This window comes from Dermacentor silvarum, chromosome 6, assembly GCF_013339745.2.
Source record: "Dermacentor silvarum isolate Dsil-2018 chromosome 6, BIME_Dsil_1.4, whole genome shotgun sequence".
Classification (NCBI taxonomy): Eukaryota; Metazoa; Arthropoda; class Arachnida; order Ixodida; family Ixodidae; genus Dermacentor; species Dermacentor silvarum.
The window spans coordinates 31,333,780-31,350,018 of NC_051159.1; the positions used below are offsets into that span (position 1 = coordinate 31,333,780).

The following is a 16,239-nucleotide window of genomic DNA, read 5'->3' on the forward strand; positions in this document are numbered from 1 at the left end:
CTTGCTTTCATCGTCATCATCATCATCAGCCTATCTTTATGTCCACGGCAGGACGAAGGCGACTCCCTGCGATCTCCAATTACCCTCTGTCTTGCGCTAGCTGATTCCAATTTCCACCTGCAAATTTCCTAATTTCATCACCCCATCTAGTTTTTTGCCGTCCTCGACTGCGCTTCCCTTCTCTTAGCACCCATTCTGTAACTCTGCTCCGGTTATCTACCCTACGCATTACATGGCCTGCCCAGCTGCATTTCTTCCTCTTAATGTGAACCGGAATATCCGCTATGGCCGTTTGCTCTCTGATCCACACCGCTCTCATTGCATGCAACGCGCAATCTATAGTTCATATTTATGCACTACACCGTTCACAAGCTATGCCGAAACGCAAACATCAAATGAAGTGAATGCACCGTATGAGATATCAACGCAGCGATCTCACGAGAACAAAGGCGATGGAGGATGCTTGTCGAAGAATTGTGGGGGCAGGTGAATGCACGGGGATATGCGACACATAGTTAATACATTTAAGGATTCTACACGTCTGTGTAGCTGTGGCATATACCGTTTTTGGAGGATTAGCCCTGAATGGGCGCAAACGATAGCTTCACTTTATTGCAAAGTTACAATATTTATCAGCCAAATAAAGCTTATATATATATATATATATATATATATATATAATATATATATATATATAATGAAATGCTGAGCGTCTACGACGCTTTCATCGAAAACGTTCCTGACCATTCCTTTCGAGAATACCAGCACTTGCTCGATAATCGTCAATACGATCATTATTTAGCAAAGCTTACCTCAATATATTTTAAATTGTAGCAGTAATTGCAGAACTGAAATCAGCCGGTACAGATGTCGGAACCTTTCGCTATCTAAACTCTGAGCTTTCCAGTAGTTTATAAAAATGAAAACTCAAAATCTTCAACGAACTATCGCTATTGTTGTAATTGAATGCTTCAAAACAAATACAAAATGTTTGATTTTCTTCAAACTTTTCATGACAAGTAAACATGACGGCAGCTACGAGAGACTACACAAAACTGCATGAATTAAAAGAGCTACTGGTGTCAAAGCCTCGTACAAAATATATCGGCGCAGTCCCGGGTGGTCAAATTTATTAGAAAGTCTTCAATTATGGCTTTTCTGATCACAGTTGTAGTTTGAGCTCCCTGTCACATGCAACTATTTTTTTTTGCCACCTAGAAGATAAGGTTGTTATCCATAGGACATCCGAGAACCATTAAGGGTGCAAATGCTTTCACAGAATAAGCTTTAACACAGCAAAACATAGAGGTGAAGTTGCCAACATGTTTAGTTTATGCACCGTACAGTCTTTGTAAAAAGTACATAGGCCACATTGCCCGCGACCACCATGCTGACCACAGGCTGATTAAAGGAGTACCTGTGGTATTCCAAAAGTTGTGACCCCCTGAGGAATGAAAAGAGCGCTCGTACTGATCATCCAGATATCTGGCGTGTCAAACATCTCGGGAACCGCATCAACTGTCGAAAAAAAGGAGCCCCTATTATTCGCAGCCACACGAAGGCTGAACCAGATGCATCTTCATCCATTTATTTTTCATTAATTTTTTAGAGAACACCGCCACGACTTGCCGCACAAAAATTATCTAAATTAGAAAATGGCACCCAGAAACTGACCTACGGAATTCCGGACTTTCTTTAACCATAATTCAGTAGTTATACGACTATAATGATTGTTGAAAACTGTCACGGGATACTCAATTTTTGAATACTGGTGCGAGGCACAGAGCTCTATCGTTTGCGAAGAATTATTTGCGAATGCTTTTCCTGAACCGTTTGAAAAACAAATGGAGTCCCGTTAGCGCGTATGAGTGCGGAGGTTTGAGTCATACCATGACAGGTACGATAATATTAATATGCGGCTCCTGTAATAAGGTAGGGTATAATAGATACGGAAAGAAAATGGAACGCTTCACGCAGCGGTCACATCAATGATTTCATATTAAAGGATTCTAGTGGAAAGCACTGACATGGACAGCAAGTACGGAATTATACCTACAACACACCTCTGGACTGGCAACGGAGCTTTAAATATTGTCACTTAAATATTAAATGACAGTAGTGTGTCACCCGAAGCAAGGGGTTCTGACGCTGTCTAAGGCACTTGTTTTCCTTTACGTCGAACTTCCTGAGAACTATGCATTTGTTGTCAAAATAAACTTGCATTGTATCGTACTCAATGACATGCATAGTAAAAGTAGCCCATAAACTTTTTACGAGGGCTGTAACACGTAGCCCCGCGATTATGTGCGCCATTTGCATAACGCACATCACTGGAAAAGGCCCGCGCCAGTCAGTCGGTGATTCAACGCCGCTTCCTCATATATAAGCTTGTATTATTACAACGGAAATCGATAGGCTTCCAAATATTCAGGAAGAATAACGGTTAAGGCCGAACCGGAAGGAATGCATTTCTGGCAGTATTTTCCGTGTGTACTCCAACCAGCATGAGACATCACTGGCGCTGCTCTTGTTTATTAAATGATCAGCTCCTGGGTAAATATGTAAGCGAAGAGCCGGCTGTTCCAGTCATAAAAAAAGGAACACAAGAAGAAACAAAAAAAAACCTGAGCGACTAAGTACGTCTATCAAACGCAAGACGTATACGCTCTTCTGCGGCGCATTTTGAGGGGTAATCCAAAGCTCGCACAATCGCTTAGAGTGAAAGAAGCTCTTACATAACATGTGCCCCACGTAACTTCTGCCAAAATTTTCAAAATATGCACGTGTCACGTAGCTCGACAGAACCAAGGTAATGTTGTCTGCCAGTGGCTTAGAGCAAGTCAAGTATTTGTTTTTTTTTTTTTTTTTTTTTTGGGGGGGGGGGGGGCATTTCGACAATATTGCATAACTAGTTATGAATTATTCAACTTCGCTAGATCATACATTCAGAGCAAAAGTGTCAATGACAATATTGTAGGCCATCCTGAAACATTACCGATTCAGCTTTCTGTTGCTCAATACATGCCACATAAAAGTTCTTTCCAGGCCCGAAAGTAAAGCCCGCGAAACATGGAAAAGTACCGCGCGATGTCGCGAAAATCCCTACCAGAAATCTTGATCAGGAATGAGGAATGAAAGAAACAACAGCTTGCGAAAGCGCATTTGTACAATTTCATAAATCATGACACGAAGCATGAAACCTATCAAAGCAGCAAATGGCGAAAAACCAGGTTAAGCGAAATTGCAAGATTATGAGATTAGTCTGCACTACCATTCCCACCGAGCCGCTCTTTACGCGTGGTTAAGAAAATCCAATGTATTTTTCTAGAAAGGTCAATAGATGGTTCACTAACGCACGCGTCCCCCAAATTAGCGATCTTCGCCGCTTATATTGTAACAAGGAAAGCGAGAGGTAAACTATGTATTTACTGGTGCCTATATATGTATGCGTACAACAGGCAATATAGAGAAATCCACACACGAGCCGAGGTTCGCCTTCATCGTCTTCCTCTCGCTGCGTCCCGTGACAATATGATCTGACGTGTCGTCTTCCTATTATGAGGCACTGTGCATACTGGGGCTCCCATCCACAGTTTCTGCAGTGGAAGCTAAGATGGCCCGCACCGCCAGTTCGCATTCATTGTTCGCGTGCTCACGCAACCCGTCATTCGTGCCATCGTCCCGTTTGGCCAATATACATTTTGTCGCATGACTACGGCAGCGCATAAACAACCTTGGTCTCATATTTAATGAAGCCTTCCTTGCGGTTTGTCTTGAAACCTAGCATCCTAGCACTGCGGTATAGCTGGCCTTGCACAGACTTGAAAGCTTGTTTGGCGCTGAGAAGACGACTTTCACGTTGCCGCTGTTCCCAATATTCTTCAGCCTATATGAGACGTCGTGAAATATACGGTACAACCGCGCATCCTCTTTTTTCTTTCTTTTTTTTTTTTCACGCTCCTTCTGCGTCGTATCGGATTTCACATTCTGGCGGGCGTGTTTGAAAGTTTTTAGCAAACCTACGACCACTGAGGTGATCAGCCGACAGTGGAAACCCGGCATTTTTCAACAGGTCAGCTTAAGCAATGAAACTGTTATGACGCTTGTGAATAGAGGAGCGACGAAGTGCATTCATTAAACGTCACTTGGCGAAGCCCCATTTCACCAGCTTAGAGTCACCCGACGAAAACGGCAGCAACGACTTATTGGATCTGAGTTCCTGCACACAGCGCACATTGTCGCTTGCGAAAAACAATCGTGTATCAAGGGAATTTGAAACAATTTCTTTCTGGCATTTCATGAGTGATCAGCAGCGGAGACACGCACTTAGCGAAAATATTAAGTAGCTGAAACGCCACGATTGAACCCAGCAGGAGTAGTCTCGAGAAAAATAAGATAATCGTCAACATATCTGAATACGTTTCGCACATACATGAATTATCTAGATGGTTTTCCAATTTTCTCTTAACACGGGCAAGGAGCAGGTCACTTAATGTGGCAGCGACAGAAGAAACAATACACGTTTCTTGTTTCTTGAAGAAAGATGTAGCAATCCCATTCAGAAGACGTGGCTCGCAAATAAAGCTGCAGCAGCTCAAGCAACCCTTCTACAGATATACCCCCGTGTGGTATTCACAAACTTCAATTAATCGTAAGCATCAATACGTTCACTAAAGCATATGCATTAGAGAAAGCTGCATAACAGGAAGCAGTGCCCAGCATGCGACACGTGACATCATAGAAGCGGCGACGATCTCTAGTTTTGGGGACGCGTGCGTTAGTGCACTATCTATCAACCTCTCTAAAAGAAAAAAAAAAGAAATGGATTTTCTTAACCACACCCAAATAGCGGCTCTGCGGGAATGGCACTACAGGCTAATCTCATAATCCTGCCACTTCGCACTTGGTTTTTCAGCCTTTGTTACTTGCATATATTTAATGCTTCATGTCATGATTTATGAATTTGTAGAAATGTTCTCGCGCAAGCAGTTCTTCGTCTCCTATATACCAGGTGTTTCAGCGAACACTTTCAAAAATTTTTGAAGGTTGCCTGTGGCAGATAGCACACTTCTAGTTCATGAGCTGGTCTACTCGAAGATGCGGACATTACATGCACAAGAAATCGAAATGCATATTCGACTAATTAACAAAAATTCACTAATTAAGCTTCTAACTAATTACCTTATGGCCCATATTGCAATTTACAAATTCTAGCCGTGGAGTCTTAAGTCTCTGTCCCCAGTTCGACGTCGAGCGTGAAGCTCTCCGGACAGCATTGAACGGGCTGGACTCTCGACCATTTTCTGAAATGAAGATCCTTGGACCATGGCCGTATGCGTCCATGGCACAGAAAACCACAAAAGCCTTGTTGCACTACCTCAAGTCGACAGGCCTTGGCGACCGTCTGTAGACTTCGTGCAAAGTTTCAAATGTGAGCCAAACTGCGCTCTATTTCCTTTCTCTCTCTTTGCATCCCTATACCCCCTTCCCCCAGTACAGGGTAGCAAACCGGACATGCGTCTAGTTAACCTCCCTGCCTTTCCTCTCTTCTATTTCTCGCTCTCTTTCTCTAGCCGTGGAGTTCGCAAGGCGGATCTACTTGAAACCAATTCTCAGGATGACAGCAGTTTCCAGATATTCATTTCTGAACTTTGCGGAGAAATGCACTCGCGTTCCAGTTAGTTTTGTGTTTTAATGCATAAAACGACGTTATTTTTTAAGAAAGTAACTGGTACGCCAACGTAATTAGTTAGAAACTGAATTAGTGGACTTTTGTTAATTAGTCGAACATTTCAATTTGTTGTGCATGTCCACCTCTTCGAGTAGATCAGCTCATGAACTATAATTGTGCTATCCGCCACAGGCAACATTTAAAAATTTCAGAAACTGTTAGCTGAAACACCGTGCATATGGGCGATGCTTGTGAAAATAAACGTTAGTTGGAAGTGAGCGCTTCCTCTACGTCTGTCTAAACTGTCTGTGTCTTTTGTGCGCTAAAAGCCAAAATGCGTTTCTCAAATCACTGCTTTTTCTCAGCCATTTTGGAAAGAAAGGAAGCAAAAGGCTCTTGTTCTGTTCTCTTCGTCTAGATTCACAAAACCGTCAGAAATATTCCATAATTCTACGAACTCATTAACTTGGTTTCACAGCGAGAAAACAGTAGGGCTATGCCAATATTCGAATAACGAATCGAATAGTGTCCCATTCGATTCGGTCTTGGAATCGAATAGTCACTATTCGTAAATGCGAATATTTTTCGAATACTTTTCGAATATACGCGAACGTCAACTGCGCCGAAATAAACATAAAATGGGGGCAAAAGCGCGGTTATTTTCACCCCCGGGGGCATAGTATAGACATAAAACATGAGAACTTGAGTGGTGGAGCAGGCTATGCCACTTAGGAAGCCCCACCTCACAGGTTGTAAGCTAACCTTCACACTCTCTGAAGAGCACTGTGTATGCGAAGAAACTACTTGTTTGCTCCTAAAGCTGCATTTGTAGTTTTATTAAACGCTTCATAACGTACTATGTAATGACAAAAACCTGCTAACCTTAAGAATACTGGGATGTAAACATCGTTTTTATGTTACTTGTGATTATGACTACTCATTATGCGAAAAGCATTCGATATTCGATTCGATTTGCTCCTGGCACTATTCGATTCTTATTCGACTCGGTCGCAAAAATCGCTATTCGCACACCCCTAGAAAACTGTGAGTCAGAGTTCGCGCTTCCGCATTTCCAAGATGGCGGCTTCCGCCAACCGACGCTGCACTTGCCGTCCATATGCAGCGAAGCCCGAGTGATAGGGCTTCCAGTGCGCGTTCTTTTAACTCGGCCATTTCGTCCCCACCACTCTAGATCCGTAAGAACCGGCTCCGTCGACGACCCCCTATAGCGCGAGCGCTCAGCACCTCTCACCCCCCCCCCTTCCCTTCTATCTACCCCCTCTCCCCATAAGCCTTCTCCACACCTCTCTCTCTCCCCATGCACGTGGTGGTGTCGGCGGTGTACTGTATCCGCTATTCGCAGTACGTACGTGCACGGAAAGCGGCTCTCGGCAGGAGCGCGGCTGGACCCCCCGGGGCACTGCAGCGCTCCGTTGTCCACGGCGATGCGGCCACCAGCGGCGGCTGAGAACCCACGGAGCGCTGGACGCAGCGGCGTTTGGGCGCTGGGTCGCGACCCCAGTGCGGTGGCTGCGACGCCGACATCACGTGGGCGTGCTTGCGCCTTCGCAGGTCCTCGAGCATCCTGTCACGGCGGCGACGAGCACGTCCTCCCTCTATCACCGATCGGAAAATGCACGGTGCGGCGGCGGCCCCGATTCGGCCGTTCGCGAGCACGCCGGTGGGCGCGGCACGGCTCAGCGAGAAGCGCAATCGCAGAGCGCTTCTGCGTAACGGGCAAGAAGCCACGGCCCGCTATCGGGATCCCGTCGTTGACTGGGCCGCTCGTCGGCCGCCCGTAGTTATCAAACGAACGGCCTTCTTCGGTGTACATCACCCCCGCCCGGGACCCTATACCGCCTCTTCCCCCTTGCCAAGCTGTGCCAGCGCGGAACCACCGCTGTATCTCTCCATCTGTTCTTTGTTTTTCTTTTCTTGCGCGACCGGGCACCGAACTTAACGACACGTGGTCTTGCACTTCCCGGTTGGCACGGCTCCTCGTGCAGAAAGAAAACACTGCAGAGGGGGCGCGGTGGGCACAAAATGAGTTGTGGCAAACGGCGCCATACGAACCGACTCAGCAGGGAACGGTGCAGTTGCGATTTATTTAGCGCCGCCGCTATACTTTCAAGGAATAGAGGTGACGAATAAATCTACAAAGTGTGTGTGTGTGTGTGAGAGAGAGAGAGAGACCCACAATTAAACATGTTTTATTCTTTTTTTTTTCATTTACTTTTACAGGCGGAGCATAGCTCACCCCGGTGGTGCGGTGGCTCTAGCGTTCTACTCGCGTTCTCGAGGTGGTGGGTGTGATTTCCGCGTCCTCAGCATTCGCGATGCGAGACGAATACAGAACCACTAGCGCATTTAGATGCATACAGGTAGGAGAACCATGAGAGCGGAAATTTAACACTCGGAACCCCCTCCATACGGCGTCCATCGATTTAACATCCCCAAGTGGCTAAAGTATAAGCATGTTTATTTTCCAGGTGCAACTGGAGGGTTTTCTAGCAAAAAGCTGCCTGCGCAGCTTGAATGTTTCCAGAAAACCCCTACAAGCAGTAGCACACGAGTGAAACAGGAAATCTTCAATAAACACACATACAATAGTCACATTCAATAAAGAGAGCATTCACCATTTATGCATAGAGAGTCTAATAATCTTTGCACAAAATTCGAACAATAAAATTGAAAATCGAAACGCTGAAATGGTCACACATATGTTCAGAAATAATAATAGTAATAGTCAAGCAAAACATGCAGCATCTACAAGCGAGGACATAAAATCACATTTCAACAAAATATTTCCGCAGCTCAGCTTTGGTATATCCTATCGTATGTTTATACGTGTTTAGAACATGGGGCAAGGTATAAGACAACATTTGTAATTTATAATTCGTGCGAAAACGTGGTATATTCCATGTATTAGTAGTTCTTGTGTTTATGTTAGCACGACGCATGTCTAAAGATGCCAGAGTAGAATAAAAATCGGCAATGGATGCCGTCGAAAAAATACAATTTTTGTAACAACTTAACGTTATACAAATGATTGACTCGGACAATGTTATGTGCTTCAAATGCATACTTGGAGGTAGTTGTATTATCAACATTGGCGATTATTCGAACAATCTTCTTTTGCAATACGAGAACTTTATTTATGTTTGTTTTGATCATTGTGGCCCATACTATACTGATAGTTAAGGTGAGAAAAAAAAAAGTGCGTAATAAACTTGTAATTTACATTTCAAAGGTAAAGTTTCACGACGTCGCGACAGAGCCTCACAGACAGAAGAGAGCTTCTTGCAGACAAGGTCAGTGTGGGCATCCCAGTTTAAATAACACGAAAAATATACTCCAAGAATCTTGTCCACTTCAACTATTTCTATTTGGTGATCTTCAAAGTGAAGCATGCAGTGCGGTATTAACGGTTTGTTTGTTGCACGCAATATTGTAGCCTTGAACTTTGTAGGATTTATTTTAACTTATTCATCCTTGACCACCTAGACAATTTAATTAGTAGGTCATTACATTTCACCATTAAATCGTTAAGGTGCCTGAAAGAAGTAGTGTACTATCATCCCCGTATATCACAAAATCAACGGAAGGATCTGTACTTACAATATCATTTATGTACGTATTGAACAAAAGGGGTCCCAATACACGCTCCCTTGTGGGACACCACAACTGATAGGCAAAAGGGATGAAAGTTCATTATCTACAGACACATACTGGCTTCTGTTTTGGAGATATCTTCAAGCAATGCGAGTGGTTTACCACGGATTCCATACATTTTAAGTTTGTTAACAAGAATCATATGATTTAAGCAGTCAAAAGCTTTACTAAAATCAAGGAAAAGCCCCACCGTATACAAGTTCTCATTAATATTGCTCAAAATAATTTCCTTCATTGTTGATAACGCTGTTTCTGTAGATTTACCTGTTCTGAAACTAAATTGTGACTCAGATAGTACCTTATATTTGTCAAAAAACTTACTTATTCTTCAAGAAATTACTTTTTTCAGAACTTTGGAAAACACAGGGAGTACTGAAATCGGCCTATAATTTGCTGGTACTTGTTGGTCGCCCCCTTTAAAAATGACGGATGCTTTTGCAGTTTTCATTGCGTTGGGAAAAGCCCCGCATTCAAATGCAAGATTGTAGATGTGTGAAATCAAGGGACAAATTATAGGCAACACGTATTTCAATGGTTTTATCTGCATGCCGTTGACATCTAAGGCTTTGCTGTTACTAATTCCTATGTACACGTTATAAACATCATTTGCATCAGTAGGCTCGAAAAATATAGTCTGACTAAGCTGACTAGGATAAGTGGAGATTGTAGTGTCCCTAAGGTCTTGAGATGAAGAAATGTTGTTAATAAAATGTTTGTTAAAATATTCTGCTAGTGCCCTCCCTTTTATTTCGTTGCCATTTAATAGCATAGATCTTGTGAGAGTTATTCGCACGGCGACCTAGGACATCGTTTAAAGCATTCCAGGCAATATCGGGTCTCCTTGAACTGACACTAGAAAGATCTGATAATATGATGCTTTAGCTTTCCGTAGCTCAGGGTTTAATCGGTTTCTTAACTTTTTAAAGTGAAGGAGTGTATTCGAAGGAACGTTTGATAAAGATGATTTTTGTCCTTTATCATTTTGAAAAGTTCTCTTGTTACCCACGGTTTTCTTATCTTATTTGTATTATTTTTTTCGTGTACGTTTCGAGTGGAAAGTGCTTCGAATAGAAACGAAGGAAATGGCGAAAAAAAAAATGTCGTACGCATCATTGACATTAGTTTTCTAGAGCACACAGGACCAATCGAAGTTCATAATGTCGCGCTTAAATGCTTCCAAAGAGGCATCTGTTACGCGCTGCACAGTGATAGACTCTTTCACATTGTTTCGCTTAGCATGCTGATTCCGAAAGACCACAAATACCGGACAGTGATCGCTCACATCAGAAACGATTGTACCAGAAGAGAGCACACTCGTTTCAATATTCGTAATTATTAGCTCTAGTACCGACGCAGTAGCGCATATGACACGTGTTGCTGTTGCTATTAAGTTCACCAATCCACAGGAGACAATCTTCATGTTGAAATCATGTATGTTAGCGTTATGGTCATGAATATGGGTATTAAAATCACCACTGCACAAAAGCGAACGTTTATTTAGTGACGAATATTCTAGAATCTGCTCGAAATAATCCGTGAAATTTTTCATGTTACCATTTGGGGGGCGGTATACCACTGAAATGATTTGATTTCGATTTTCTAATGTTAGAACTTCGTAATCATCGGTAACGTCACTAAGATTAGGCACACTGTGTAAGATTACTCACACTGTGACACCTTTTGCACGCGAGAGTATAGAAAGCTACCTGCATGACCCCCATACGGCGTTTCTAATAGCGCAGCAGTCTACCTTGGAAGTGAACACTGCCTGTCTGTCCATCTGTTTGCGTGCAGGCGCGCGCGCGCGTGTGTGTGTGTGTGTGTGTGTGTGTGTGTGTGTGTGTGTGTGTGTGTGTGTGTGTGTGTGTGTGTGTGTGTGTGTGTGTGTGTGTGTGTGTGCGTGCGTGCGTGCGTGCGTGCGCGTGCGCGTGCGTGCGTGCGTGCGCGTGCGTGTGCGTGCGTGCGTGCGTGCGTGCGTGTGTGTGTGTGTGTGTGTGTGTGTGTGTGTGTGTGTGTGTGTGTGTGTGTGTGTGTGTGTGTGTGTGTGTGTGTGTGTGTGTGTGTGTGTGTGTGTGTGTGTGCGTGGGGGGGGGGGGGGTGTAATGCATGGGTAATTTATTCATGTCTGCCTGTCAGGCAACCAATCGCAACTCGCGTGCACATCGTTGACGCACGTACAAGTCTGCATCTCATATACCCTGTGTTCCAGCTAATATTGGCAAAGCTGTTCAAACAAAAAGAAATGCGAAAAATACGCTCAAATATGCATTGATAAGACCAATGGTGCTCGATGGTCAGACCTCTGACGACCTAACATCGTAGGTCTTATAATTGTCTCTTGCACCGTAATTTTTTTTTTCATTTTTTTATAGATTTTTCTTTAAACAGCTCGGCTAACATTAGCTGGGACACAGGGTATAGCTCTGCAGCACGGCAGGGCACCACAGGAAAAGCAGATTCGCGTTGGGAGTCCGATGAGTGTGACGACAAAGGAACGAACTGAAATAGAAGCGCTTTTAAATTCGTCGCCTGGGTTTCCTCCTCTGTCATTTCTCTTCCCTCCGACGGCTCCACGCGCTTGAAAAAAGAGAAGCCCGTGCTGACGGCAAACGCACCGCATATATGCCGCTCGCTATCGCATCAAAGGCGCGTGCGCGACCCACATGGCAGCCAAACCGCGCGGCGTTTGGATGCGGATCCTCTTGCAGATATATACTAGAAAACGGCGGCGTGCCTTAGCCGACAGGAGGCATTCGCCGTGACGCAAGCTGCCTCTTTTCCTTCCTTGGAAGTTCGGCAAAGGGCCTGCACCGCGTTTCGTAAAACATAACAGTGCGGTCAGAGCTGAGGCGCTTTGCAGCGAAATGCACTTTTCGTGATTAATTTCATTCGTGCGTTTTTAACGTTTCCAAAGGAAAGCTGAGGCTATGAGAGACGGCGTACTGCAGGGCTCCGAATAAATTTTGACCCCCTGGGCTTCCTTAAATCGAACCTCAATCAATGTACACGAGCGTTTTATTATTATTATTAGTAGTAGTAGTAGTAGTAGTAGTAGTAGTAGTAGTAGTAGTAGTAGTAGTAGTAGTAGTAGTAGTAGTAGTAGTAGTAGTAGTAGTAGTAGTAGTGTTATTATTATTATTATTTCAGTTCGCACCCATCGAAATGAGGCCGCCGCGTCAGGGAATCGAACGTGCGACCTGGTGCTTGACTGACGGCAGAACGCCGTGGCCACTGAGCCAGCACTGCAGCTCACGCGGAATATATTCAGGCGCAGAAAGTAACTAGCTCGAACAGCTGCGCGACACTAAAGACAAACATAAGTTAACCTATACGGGGTGATCATTTTTTAGGCTTTACAGAATTTTTTTAAATATCGCCTGTTGCAGATAGCATAATTCTAGTCCTTGACCTTGACCAGTTTATTATCCTTGATGGATAATAAACTGAAACTGAAACTGACCTACGTTATTCAAGGAGGCGGACCTTACTTGCGCGAGAAACTGAAACATGCATTCAAATAATTAACAAAAGTGCGCTACTGAATTATTTATTTGTTTCTTTACGGCACATACGTTAATCCACGAATTGTAGCCGGCGAGTTTGCAAGGCATACCCACTTGGAATCAGTTTTCAAGATGATCTCCCAAACCGGAGGGCCGTCCCCACCTAACAGGGCGCCGTATGGGAAATGGCCGCCATGGGAGTGCCCCAAACCCCCTTTTACGACTTTCAACTCCTCTAAATGATCAAGTTTCGTCATCTTTCCGAAAGACTGGCGCAGCCGAAAGGCCGCGCCGGACCGAACGGTCCGAATCGTTCAAGCACGAAATCATACAATCGCTAGCGGCGCGTACAAAGGGCAGGAACCTAATCAACGCGAGTTTATGACTCGCGCTTACTGGGAATTCCTCGTTCAAGGAAAACAATTAACAGGCGCGATGCGTTCACAAGGCTTATTCGCTTGCCGCCACGAGAACGAGTCTCATTTGATGAGCACGCCAAAAAACATTTGGCTTCGCACGTACAAAAATTTTTAAAAATATTCCGATCCAAAGCACACATTGGAATCTATACGAAGCGAATCTTTCGTGAAGCGGTTCATCAAATGCTATAAATATGCCCATTTCATTCTTGCGTCTTTGGTGTAAAAGACGCTGGCGTGCACTCTCGCGTACCAGCGCTATACACGCTATAGGTGTGGCGCTGCCGCGTGTGACTCTGGCTTAATGCAATAACGAAAGTATAGAAGCTCTGCAGATCCCACGCGCTGCGGGAATTGGTGCAAGCAAAGCTTCCTGTGGTGAATTTCGTTAATTGGCGGTGATGTTGACGGCGAACGCTTAAGTTATTGAGCTGTAAGCGGTATTAATTGGGCTATATAGCTGGTGTGCGCTCATATTTCTTGCGCTAAGCACTGTATGCGCAAACTGCCAACTGGTTTATCGTCAGATCATAGCAGAGTATTTAAAGCGCACAACGCATGATTTGACAATAAACCAGTTGTTAGTTTGCGCTCCCCTGCGTCACTTCATGTCCGCTTCATATACAGTGTTCGTTTCGTCCCTGTTGCGTCCTATACAGTACTTAGTGCAAGAAACATGAAGTTATTGCGCGCTTGGTTCAATGCGGAAGAAGTGCAGTGACGTTCTCCTTGCGTTCACCCCTCGTGTTTCCCCAGTTTGTATACGCAGAACACGCAGCGAGACGCGTTTGCTTGAAGCGTTGTTGTGGGCCACTGTTCGTAGCCCGCGTGAAGGTTGGCACTGTCATTGCCTCACACGGCGCATATCGTGTCATGGCAGAAGTGTTAAATTAAAATTAACGGATCTACTTGAAATCACACTGTGTCAAAACCACAGTGTGATTATCAGGCACGTCGTATATAGTGGGGTAGTCTGGCACGATGTAGTCTACATATAGTAAATATAGACTACCCGGGGTTCAGTAACGTGCTCCTAAATCCAAGTCCGCGAGCAAGTTTTCACATTTTGCACCCGTGGAAATGCGGTCACCGCGGTAGAGATTAAACCCGCGACCCCGAGCAACGCCAAGGCCAGTAAGATACCGCATCGCGCACAGAAGTGTACTGGACGGCCGATCGTGTAATGTCGTCTTGACGCTTCTGCCCGCCCTGCATCAGTCCTCCGCAGGAAAAGAAAAATTGCACGATGACCATTTTCAATAAGTAGCAGGACCGTACTCTACCTTGAATTTACATTCATGCACTCAGTGCTCAGCTGTTAGTAGCAGCCTTCCCTTGGTTAGGGAGACCCCAAAAGACGTATGCTTTCTGAGTCACATTTATTTATTTATTTATTTATTTATTTATTTATTTATTTATTTATTTATTTATTTATTTAGATAGATATATTAGATAGATAGATATATTAGATAGATAGATAGATAGATAGATAGATAGATAGATAGATAGATAGATAGATAGATAGATAGATAGATAGATAGATAGATAGATAGATAGATAGATAGATAGATAGATAGATAGATAGATAGATAGATAGATAGATAGATAGATAGATAGATAGATAGATAGATAGATAGATAGATAGATAGATAGATAGATAGATAGATAGATAGATAGATAGATAGATAGATAGATAGATAGATAGTTTTTCATACCTTCAGGGCCCGAAGGCATTACAGAGCGGGAGTGGAGGTAATTGGTGACAGCTTCCATGAGTTTAGTGGCTCCAAAGATGGCAACGATGGCGGCGGGAAGGTGGTTCCCGTCGTTCGCAGATCTTAGTATAAAAGAGTTAAAATAGACATTGGTGCGGCTCGATAAGACAACATGATACGTGGGATGGACGACGGAACCGGTGGTCTGAACAGGTGGGTGGACGATGTAGCATCGCCCCTCTCCAGCGCCGTGTATATAGGCGAGCTGCCACGAGAGAACAGTGTTAAAGTTGTTGGTCCCTCGTTTCGCAACTACGTTCGGAGGGCGTCCGGTTCTACCCACTCCCTGCCTGCTCTCTCTACTCCCTCTCCGGACTACTGCGCGCGAGGACGAAGGCAATGTGCTCCGGCTTCTGGAATGCTTTTGCGGGGAGGGGACATTGTGACGACTCCCGGGCAGCTCCCGATAGCATCGTGGCCACACTCCTCCCTAAATATGGCATGCTTTTCGACGTCGCCTATCTCTTTTGTCGCACTTCAGCCGTGCACTCTCAACCACATCCAAGCGCGGCGTGGAAGGCAGCGACAGGAGCAGCGGCAGCAGTGCAAAAGTCGGCGGATGAGGCAAAGGAAGCTTCGCGTTAAAAATGCTTTTTTTTCTTTTCTTTTCTTTCTTTTTTTTTTTTGGGGGGGGGGGGGGGGCGCTAATGGTTAGAGCACCGGGCTGCTGTGCTGCGGGGGCAAAGGGTCGATCCCATCATCAGGCACGTGATTCCACTTTTTTTTTTTTTTTACAACGAAAGCTGTGTGCGGCTAGGCGAAACGAAAAACCGTTCGTCCCATGTTTCGCTAAACATCTCCATTGGCTGCGCCGTCAGTTACGTCGTTCTCTACGTCGTACTTGCTCTGCCCGCAACACCTCCTCCTCGGCTCGCCGTTGTCGCATGCATTCGATATCTCGAGTTAGCTCGGCGTCGTTCGTGGTTAGCAGCATCCGCCCACCATTGGTGCTTGCGTTCCACTAGAAACACAAACATGTAACCAATAATTGAGAAACGCTTCAGTACAGCGTCGGGATTAATCCACTGCTAAACACCAAGGCCGCACATTTCAGCTTCGCTGGTTAATCATCTGTACGGAGTGCTTGGGCGGTGTTTTTAAGTGTGAGCTGTCCGGCAAGACAACAGCAGCATCCACGGTCAAGAAAGTCCGGGCGGGTTCGCAAAAAAAATAATGCCGCCATGGACCGAGTTGCAAAG

At 44.7% G+C, this 16,239-nt stretch overlaps 1 protein-coding gene across 4 annotated transcripts in view; it reads right to left on the reverse strand.

The window, feature by feature from the left end:
• LOC119455380 (uncharacterized) overlaps positions 1–16,239 on the reverse strand; it is a 63,223-nt gene that overhangs the window by 11,430 nt on the left and 35,554 nt on the right. The window contains exon 1 of one of the 4 annotated variants that reach the window (XM_037716775.2): positions 7,042–7,986. The exons of 2 other annotated variants lie outside the window; for them this stretch is intronic. In XM_037716775.2, the coding sequence (XP_037572703.1) occupies positions 7,042–7,255 (214 nt within the window). In that variant the 5' untranslated portion in view covers positions 7,256–7,986. Of the gene's footprint in view, positions 1–7,041; positions 7,987–16,239 lie in introns of those variants that run through there. One more of the 4 variants, XM_037716774.2, reaches the window with a different exon arrangement.